The sequence below is a fragment of the Cebus imitator genome, unplaced genomic scaffold (genome assembly GCF_001604975.1).
Source record: "Cebus imitator isolate Cc_AM_T3 unplaced genomic scaffold, Cebus_imitator-1.0 Scaffold121, whole genome shotgun sequence".
Taxonomy (NCBI): domain Eukaryota; kingdom Metazoa; phylum Chordata; class Mammalia; order Primates; family Cebidae; genus Cebus; species Cebus imitator.
Window position 1 is genome coordinate 3,404,765 of NW_016107436.1, and position 10,478 is coordinate 3,415,242.

General features: G+C 41.3%; 1 protein-coding gene across 7 annotated transcripts in view; it reads right to left on the reverse strand.

Annotated features, from left to right (window-relative positions):
- Window positions 1–10,478, reverse strand: part of BCAS3 (BCAS3 microtubule associated cell migration factor) — a 679,070-nt gene that overhangs the window by 638,781 nt on the left and 29,811 nt on the right. For all 7 annotated transcript variants that reach the window (XM_017539912.2, XM_017539911.2, XM_017539919.2 and 4 more), the window contains exon 5: window positions 7,402–7,508. In XM_017539912.2, the coding sequence (XP_017395401.1) occupies window positions 7,402–7,508 (107 nt within the window). The remainder of the gene's footprint in view (window positions 1–7,401; window positions 7,509–10,478) is intronic.

Genomic DNA, 10,478 nt, shown 5'->3' on the forward strand with positions numbered 1-10,478 from the left:
AGCATTTGGAATATATGTTACCAAAACATGTTCAATGAGTCCAAATTATTATAGCTGAAAGAATAAGTCCAAATCCTCATCCTGCAATTCAAATCTTCTGCTTGAAAATTGTATATTTTATTCTCATGACTACAAAGAATGTGTAATGCTAAAATGAATGTTAATAATCACAGAAATGTTATTTATGTGAAATAAAATAATACATGATTGCATGTCTAAACATATTAATGAAAAACAACTCCTTCTCTAACTAGATGCCTTGGTGATAGTGTTTTTCAAATGATTTGTCAAAAAAGACAAATTACTTTTTGATTTTTCTAAAAGTTGGCACAAACTATACTTCTGTAAACTATACACGTTTCGTTGGGTGCACTGGAAAATTCTATTGGTTTCTATAAGTTTACTCTCATTTTCCACACTTCACCTTTTTGCTGCCAGTAACAGATTACTATCACCAGTATGGGTCACACATTTAAAACCAAATTCACTACCTTTCTACCCAAATCTGCTCCTCACATACCTTTCTTCTCTTTAAAAGTTATATTACCTCTATTCAAAGTCCTCCAATGGCTTCTACAACTAAGATTTTTAATGGGCAAATAAATTACACAAATCATTGCTAAAAGATATACAAATGGCCAAGAAACATGAAAAAGTACTCCACATTATAAGTCGTCAAGGAAAGGCTAATGCTAAGTAAATCCTCAAGGTATCAACTACCAAAATAGCTAAAAAAATTTAAAAGATGACAAAAATTAGCCAGGCATGGTGACATGTGCCTGTAATCCCAGCTACTCACGAGGTTAAGGCATGAGAATTGCTTGAACCCATGAGGTAGAGGCTGCAGTGAGCAGGGATGGCACCAGTGCCCTCCAGCCAGAGCAACAGAGTGAGGCTCTGTCTAAAAAAAATTTTTAAACTAACCAAATATTGAACGCTAGTTAATGATATGCATGCAAAAGTAATTAGGGGAAAGCATGCTGATGTTTGCATTTCCTCTGAAATGCACTGAATAAGATGGATATGAGACAAAGTATAGTAGGCAGCTCTATGAACCCCTTTTGGTTCTGAGGGTTGCCTGAAAAAAACAACTGGAAAAAAAAAAAGAATAGTAAAATGTTAACGGTATACTCTAGTTAAGGGGTCCTCAATCCCTGGCCAGGTACTGGTTAGGAACCAGGCCTCACAGCAGGAGGTGAGAAGCAGGCAAGCAAAAGCTAAGCTTCATCTGTGTTCACAGCTGCTCCCCATCGCGCACATAGCCACCTAGGTTCTGCCTCTTGTCAGGTCAACACCAGCATTAGATTCTCATAGGCACAGGAACCCTACTGTGAACTGCCAATGTGAGGGGTCTAGGTTTCATGCTCCTTAAGAGAATCTAATGCCTGATGATCTGTCACTGTCTCCCATCACCCCCAGATGGAACCATCTAGTTGCAGGAAAACAAGCTCAGGACTCCCACTGATTCTATATTATGGTGAGTTGTAAAATTATTTCATTATATATTACAATGTAATTATAATCGAAATAAAGTGAACAATACATTTACTGTGCTTGGATCATCCTGAAACTATCCCCACCCCAGCCCCGGTCCATGGAAAAGTTGTCTTCCATAAAACCAGTCCCTGGTGCCAAAAAGGTTGGGGACTGCTGCTGTAGATGGCAGGTGTAAGTATTTCCACTGTAAAATTTCAACTCTGCTCTATATTTGATATTTTAGATGTCCTTACAAGGGCTAAAACAAAGCCCTAGCTGACTGCCACCTCTTTTATTCTTTGCTTTGTTCCCCTAACTCCAGCTAAACTGCCTCCTTGCTGTTCTTAAATATAAGAAACATATTCTGCACCACAGTGTTTGCACTGACTTGGAGTGTTCCTCCCTCAAATACCCATGTGGATAACTTCACACCACTATGTCACTGGGTCTTTGAGAAGCTTTCTCAGACCATCCTATGTAAAAGAGCAACCCACAGCAACACCAACCACCCTACCATAACATCTATCACCGTCTAACATGATATATATTTATTATCTATCTTCCCCACCTACCAGAATGGAAATTCCACAAGGAGAATGACTTTGTTTTGTTCAGTGTTATCCCAGCACCCACAGTCTGGTATGTAATAGACAATTAATAAATCTTTGCTGAGTGAATGAATTAATAAATGTATGGAATAAGTACAAATGATATTCTCCTTGTGGAATTTCCATTCTGGAGGTGGGGAAGATAGATAATAAATATATACCATGTTAGATGGTGACAGATGTTATGGTAGGGTGGCTGGTGAACTATGAAGATTTAAATGATGTTCACTTATATACAGTGGTGAGCACAATAGATGTGGTCTTCACAGTCTTGGAGCTAGTAGAAGAGAGAGATTTAAATAAAAATAAATTAATATACAACTTATATTCTAATACGAAAAAAAGCATGACACATTATGACACCAATATAGGGTGGCATCAATCAATCTAAGACTGGGAGAAAAAGACTTCAAGAAGTATATTTTGAGGCCAGGCGTGGTGGCTCACTCCTATAATCCCAGCACTTTGGGAGGCTGAGGCAGGCAGATAACTTGAGGTCAGGAGTTCAAGACCAGCCTGGCCAATATGGTGAAACCCTGTCTCTACTAGAAATACAAAAATCTGGTGGCGGCGGACACCTGTAGTCCTAGCTGCTCAGAAGGCTGAGGCAGGAGAATCGCTTGAACTTGAGAGGCGAAGGTTGCAGTGAGCTGAGATAGCACCACTGCACTCCAGCCTGAGTGTTGCAGTGAGACTCCATCTCAAAATAAATAACAAGTATGATATTTTGAAATGATTGAAATAAATACTAAAATGACAATAACTATTAGATTTGAAGGAGTGATGAAACACAGAGTATAGAACTACATTTTTTTTTTAATTTGAATCTCACAAAACTATTTGGTTTTTAAAATATATACAAGGATACCTTTGATTTTTTTAATTAAAAATTTTAAACAAGAAAGCCTATATTTACCTCACCAAAAAAGAGGCAATAACATTGTTAGGCATGAGTTGAAAAAGGGTTGTTTATCCAGAACACAAGCTTAACAATCATTCTATGTTACATCAGGTGTGTTGAAAGAAGGGCTGTGAGAGCTCAGGAAAGCTAGGAAGGCTGGTGTTTTCCTGCAGCCATCTCATTCACAAAGTGGTAGAGATTGGGCAGTAAACTACTGCATAGTTCTGCTTTTGAGCTGACTCTATTTAATGATATGCCTAGGCATCATCTAAGTTCCATTCATATCTATGTATTTCAACAGAAAATTTGTTTAAATGTTTAACCAGGATATGCTAATTTTCTTAACCTGAGACTCCAAGATAGACAGTTTTGTCTTTCTTAAGACAGAGTCTCACACTCTGTCACCCAGGCAAGAATGCAGTGGTGCCATCTCAGCGCACTGCAACCTCCACCTCCTGGGTTCAAGCAATTCTTCTGCCTCAGATTCCAGAGTAGCTGGGATTACAGGTGCCTGCCACCAGGCCTGGCTGATTTTTATATTTTTAGTAGAGACGGAGTTTCACCATGTTGGCCAGGCTGATCTTGAATTCCTGACCGCAAGTTATCCGCCTGCCTCAGCCTCCCAAAGTGCTGGGATTACAGGCATGAGCCACAGTGGGATACTTATATTAAACTCAACTAGAGGAAGTGCTGAGCACATACTAGAAGCAAAAACTATGCTAAGGTTTGGACAAGGGTTGATTTTCTGCCCACCTACATTTACTCAAAAGCAAATACACAGCCAGGTATGATGGCTCACATCTGTAATACCAGTGCTTTGGGAGGCCACAGCAGGAGGACCGCCTGAGGCCAGGCATCAAGACCAACCTGGTCAATATAGTGAGACCTACCTCATCTTTATTTTTAAAATGCAGGCCGGGCACAGTAGCTCACACCTATAATCCCAGCACTCTGGGAGGCCAAGGTGGGTAGATCATCTGAGGTCAGGAGTTTGAAACCAGCCTGGCCAACATGGTGAAACCCCGTTTCTACTTAAAAATATATAAAAATTAGCCCGGCATGATGGCTGACACTTGTCGTTCCAGCTACTCGGGAGGCTGAGGCATGAAAATCACTTGAACCCAGGAGGCAGAGGTTGCAGTGAGCCAAGATGGCACCACTGCACTCCAGCCTGGACAACAGAGTGAGTCTCAGTCTCAAAACAAAACAAACAAAAAAAGCAAATACAATTGTCCCTCAGCATCTGTGGGGGACTGGTTCCACAAACCACCCATAGATACCAAAATCCATGATGCTCAAGTCCTTTACATAAAATGGCATAGTATTTGCATACAAGCTATACACATTATCTCATATACTTTATCTCTTACTCTTACTTATAATACCTAGTGCAATGTAAAGCTATGTAAGTAATCATACTGCATCGTTCAGTAAATAATGACAAAAAAGAAAACTCTATACCTGTTCAGTACAGACACAACGATCCTTTTTTTTATTTCCAAATATCAAATTGCAGGAAGGAAAGCCGAGAAATGACACCACATCTAGACAGACTTTGTCACAGGCTATCATCCCTTCTCAGATCCCATTTCTCAAGAGAACCACTTATAAACAATTTTCTGCTCTTTGGGCCCATTCAACTTTCCTGAGAATCATTTACTAACTCTCAAAATTGACTACATTTCTCCATCTCTCTCCTCATGAAGAAAGCACTATGGAAGCTTCAGCCATCAGGCCCTTCTGTAAGTCTCATATTTTGTGTGGCTCTCGTGCACATGTATGCTTTTTCTCCAGTTAATCTATTGCCAATTTATTTCAGAGGGAGAGGGGAAAATTCCCTTCACCTCTACAAAAACTAAACCTAAACTACAAAACTACTCGCATGTCATAACTTTAGCTGTCACATTTGAAAATGATGAAGTACAGCTCTTAGATTATGGGCTTTGTATTGGAATCCAGACAGAACTAGTTTAAATTCTAGTTCCACATCTTAAAAGCAGTGTGACCTCACCACCTGTAAAACAAGATAACTTCTACATTAGATAAGATAATATGTATATAAACCTCTTTGACCATATTGAGAGCTCAATCAATGGAACGTAAGCAGCTTATTTTTCCAGATTGTCATTGTCTCATTGATTGATTGATCCACTGAGACAAGGTCACCCAGGCTGGAGTACAGTGGCATAATCATGGCTCACTGCAGCCTCAACCTCCCAGGCTCAGGCAATCCTCCTGCCTCATCCTCTCAAGTAGCTGGAACCACAGGCACATGCAACTATGCCTGGCTAATTTTTTAAAATTTTTTGTAGAGACAAGGTCTCACTATATTTGTTTTTTGTGACAGAGTCATGCTCTGTCACCCAGGCTGGAGTTTAGTGGCGTGATCTTGGCTCACTGTAACTTTCCCCTCCCAGGTTCAAGTGATTCTCCTGCCTCAGCCTCCCAAGTAGCTGGGACTACAGACATGCACCACCACACCCAGCTAATTTTTTCTGTTTTTTTAGTAGAGACAGAATTGGTCAGGCTAGTCTCGAGCTCCTGACTTCAAATGATCCGCCTGCCTTGGCCTCCCAAAGTGCTGGGATTACACGCATGAGCCTCTGCACCAGGCCCTAATTCATGAAATAGGGATATTACAACAATATACGATTGGTCAAAGAAAAATTCCATAAAAAAAAAATTATTCAAGCCTCTTAAAATACAATCTAGGCCTAAGGAGGAATAAACCTTAATTACTCAAAGATAAACAGAAGTTAACTTCAAAACTATTAAAAGTAATACCTCTAATTATAACCAAAACAAGTGGGCAGTTAAAGCAACCTGAGTACCACCAAAGGAATGTGTCCAATCCAGTCCACACCCCTAGCCATACAGGCTCAACCCTCTCGTTAAAGGTATAGCGCCCTCTTTGTCTTCAATTCTGTCAACAAACAGCATAATGAAGCAAAATGTAGTATCTATTAGTAAGAAAAAGTTATACTTAAAAAATCCTTTCATTTTATCACAACCCAGATATTTCTCCCAGTAAGAAAAAAAACACTGCCAATTTTTAAGTACTTTTTCCATGCCTTTGGAACAATACCGAAATTACAAACAAAATTGCGGGACCCTGAAAAATGTCAGCTACACTTCCCGAAAGACAAAAGAAAAAGAATACTTCTAATTTTATGACATAACAGCATGATTCTTCTAACTCTAAAAAGTAAAGCCAAGTTAAAAAACAATTCCACATCTTAGATACTTAATTATATGATAATTTTAAGAATAGAATTTTTTTTTTAATAGAGATGGGCTTTCACTATGTTGGCCAGGACGGTCTCGATCTCCTGACCTTGTGATCCACCCACCTCGACCTCCCAAAGTGCTGGGATTACAGGCATGAGCCACCTCGACTGGCAAGAAAAAAAAAAAAAGAATAGAATTGGCCAAGCAATTGGTTCATGCCTATAACGCCCACACTTTAGGAGGCCAAGTGGGAGGATCACTTGAGCCCAGGATTTCGAGACCAGCCTAGGCAACACAGTAAGACCCTGTCTCCATTTAAAAGTGTTAAAAATTGGGCTGAGCACAGTGCCTCATGCCTGTAATCCCAGCACTTTGGGAGGCGAGGCAGGCAGATCACCTGAGGTCAGGAGTTCAAGACAAGCCTGACCAGCATAGAGAAACCCCGTCTCTACTAAAAATACAAAATTAGGGCCAGGCACAGTGGCTCATGCCTGTAATCCGAGCACTTTGGGAGGCCAAGGTGCGTGGATCACGAGGTCAGGAATTTGAGACCAGCCTGGATAACATGGTGAAACTCTGTCACTACTAAAGATACAAAAGATTAGCCAGGCATGGTAGCAGACGCCTGTAGTTCCAGCTACTTGGGAGACTGAGGCAGGAGAATCACTTGAACCTAGGAGGCAGAGGTTGCAGCAAGCTAAGATCATGCCACTGCACTCCAGCCTGGGCAACAGGGCTAGACTCCACCTCAAAAAAAAAAGCAAAATTAGCCAGGCATGGTGGCACATGCCTGTAATCCCAGCTACATGGGAGGCTGAGGCAAGAGAATCACCTGAAGCTGGGAGGCAGAGGTTGCAGTGAGCTGAGGTCAAGCCATTGCACTCCAGCCTGGGCAACAAGAGCAAAACTCCGTCTCAAATATATATATATATATATATACATACACAAAAACGAAAATTACCTGGACATGGTGATGTACGCCTGTAATCCCAGATACTCGAGAGGTTGAGGCAGAAGAAACGTTTAAACATGGGAGGCGGAGGTTGCAGTGAGCTGAGATCATACCACTGCACTCCAGCCTGAGTGAAAGCATGAGACTCTCTCAAAAAAAAAGTATCTACAGATTTCACATAAGCTAACATGCTGGAAAGTATAATGTTTTAGGTATTCAACCATATGCGTACTTACAGGGATGCTCCAGACCTGCATTCCATCACTGTAGCCAATCATAATCAGCAAAGGTGGTTCATTCCCAGTGCTGTGTATTTCATGAAATTCCAGATTTCTTGATGTATCTGCATTAGAATTAAGTAACAAAGAAGCAAATTTAAAAGACAATGTCAATCAAGAAAACAACTGTACTTCTTTAATGCCTAATTCGATATTTATGTCTCTCTAGTAACTACCATCTCTTCTCTTCATAGCCAGAACTCTCAAAGTTGTCCATCCTGGCTAGTTCCTTATCTATCTGTCATTCCTTGGCCCATTTCAACATAGCTTCCAGCCACACCATTTAAACAATATCAAACATTTAAGAGAGGCCAAGGTAGGAGGATCACCTGAGGCCAGGAGTTCAAAACCAGACTGGGCAACATAGCAAGATCCTGTCTCTATAAAAATAACAACAATAATAATTAGCTAGACTTGGTGGCACACACTTATAGTCCCAGATACTCTGGAAACTGAAGTGGAAGAAGGATTTGGCAAAGAATTCAGGGCTGTAGTGAGCTATGATGGCACCACTATACTCCAGCCTAGGTGACAGAGTGAGGACCTGGCTCTAGAAATAATAACATCAATTCTACACAAACTTTTTTTTTTTGAGACAGAATCTCATTCTTTCATTCAGGCTGGAGTACAGTGGTACCATCATAGCTCACTGCAGTCTTGACCTTCTAGGCTCATGTGATCCTCCCACCTCAGCCTCCCAAGCAGCTGGGACTACAGGCATGTGACATAATGCCCAGCTAATTTTTTGTATTTTTTGTAGAGACAGGGTTTCGCCATGTTGCCCAGGCTGGTCTCAAACTCCTGAGCTCAAGCAATCCACGCGTCTCAGCTTCCCGAAGTGCTGAGATTATAGGCATGAGCCATTGTGTCTGGCCTTACACACTTTTCTAAAAAAACAGAAGAGAAGGAAAGAAGTACCAACTCATTATGGGGCAACCAAAACCAGACTAAGGTATTATAAGAAAACTATAAATCAAAACTCCTCATGAATGTAGATATAAAAATACAAAGACTAGCAAATTGAATTTCACAATATAGAAAGGATAATCAATCACTAAAATACAGGGTTTATCCAAGAAATGTAAGATGGTCTAACATTGGAAAAAACAATTACAATTTGCCAACAATAACAGAATAAAGGAGAAAAAATATATGATCTTTCAACAGATGTTTAAAAAAAGCATTTGGTAAAATGCAACAGCTATTTTATTTTTTAAAAAACTCAGCACACAAGGCAAGGCGTGGTGGCTCACACCTGTAATCCAAGCACTTTGGAGGCCAAGGTGGGCGGATCACCTGAGGTCGGAAGTTCAAGACCAGACTGACCAACATGGTGAAACCCCGTCTTTTTATTTAAAAAAAAAAAAAAAAAACCCTCAGCAAACCAAGAACAAAGCATGTCTATGAAAACACGATAGCTAACATCACACTTATGGTAAAAGACTGAATGCTTCCTCCCAATGAGGCAGAACAAGGCAAAGATGCCCAAACTTAAAACATACTCAACATTATACTACAGGCCCTAGATAGTACAATTAGGAACGAAAAATAAAGGACATAAAGATTGGACGTGGAAAAGTACAGTTGACCCTTGAACAATGTGAAGGGATGCCGAGTCCCCCACATCCCCCAATGCAATCAAAATCCATGTATAGGCCGAGCATGGTGGCTTGCACCTATAATCCCAGCACTTTGGGAGGCCAAGGTGGGCATACTGCTTGAGCCCAGGAGTTTGAGACTAGCCTGGGCAACATGGAGAAACCCCATCTCTACAAATAATACAAAAATTAGCTGGGTATGGTGACAAACGCCTGTAGTCCCAGTTGCTAGGGAGGCTGAAGTGGGAAGATCACTTGAGCTCGGGAGGTCAAGGATGCAGTAAACTGAGATTATATCACTGCACTCCACTCCAGCCTGGGTGACAGAGCAGGACTCTGTCCCAAAAAAAAAAAAAGAAAAAAAAAAAAAGAAAGTATAAGGTTTTAGGGTCTTTTTTTAAATTGCATTTTAGGTTTGGGGTACATGTGAAGAAAATGCAAGATTGTTGCATAGGTACACCTGTGGCAGTGTGATGTGCTGCCTTCCTCCCCTTCACCTATATCTGGCATTTCTCCCCCTGCTATCTCTCCCCAACTCCCCACCCCCCGCTGTCCCCTGCTATCTCTCCCCAACTCCCTGTCCCCGCTGTCTCTGTCCATCACAGACCCCAGTGTGTGATGCTCCCCTCCCTGTGTCCATGTGTTCTCATTGTTCACCACCCGCCTATGAGTGAGAACATGCAGTGTTTGATTTTCTGCTCTTGTGTCAGTTTGCTGAGAATGATGGTTTCCAGGTTCATCAGGGTCTTTTTTTTTGTTTGTTTTGAGACAGAGTCTCACTCTGTCACCCAGGCCAGAGTGCAGTGGCATGATCTCAGCTCACTGCAGCCTCCACCACACCTGGCTAATTTTTGCATTTTTACTATATACAGGGTTTTGCCATGTTGCCCAGGCTGGTCTCAAGTGCCTGGCCTCAAGTGATCCGTCCACCTTGGCCTTCCAAAGTGCTAGGACAGAATATAGGCATGTATAAGTTTTGACTCACCCAAAAACTTAACTGCTAATAGCTTACCACTGGCCAGAAGGCTTACTGTTAACATAAACAGTCAATTAACACGTATTTTGTATGTTATATGTTTTATATACTGTATTCTTAGAATATACATAAGCAAATCCATTAAATGGAAGCAGGTCTTCAAAAAAGTCTTCATGACCGGGAGCTATGGCTCACGCCTGTGATCCCAACACTTTGGGAGGCCAAGGTGGGTGGATCACCTGAGGTCAAGAGTTCGAGACCAGCCTGACCAACATGGAGAAACCTCATCTCTACTAAAAATACAAAATTAGCCAGTCATGGTGGCGCATGCCTGTAATCCCAGCTATTCGGGAGGCTAAGCCAGGAAAATTGCTTAAACCCAGGAGGCGGAGGTTGTGGTGAGCCAAGATCGCACCATTACACTCCAGCCTGGGCAACAAGAGTGAAACTCTGTCTCAAAA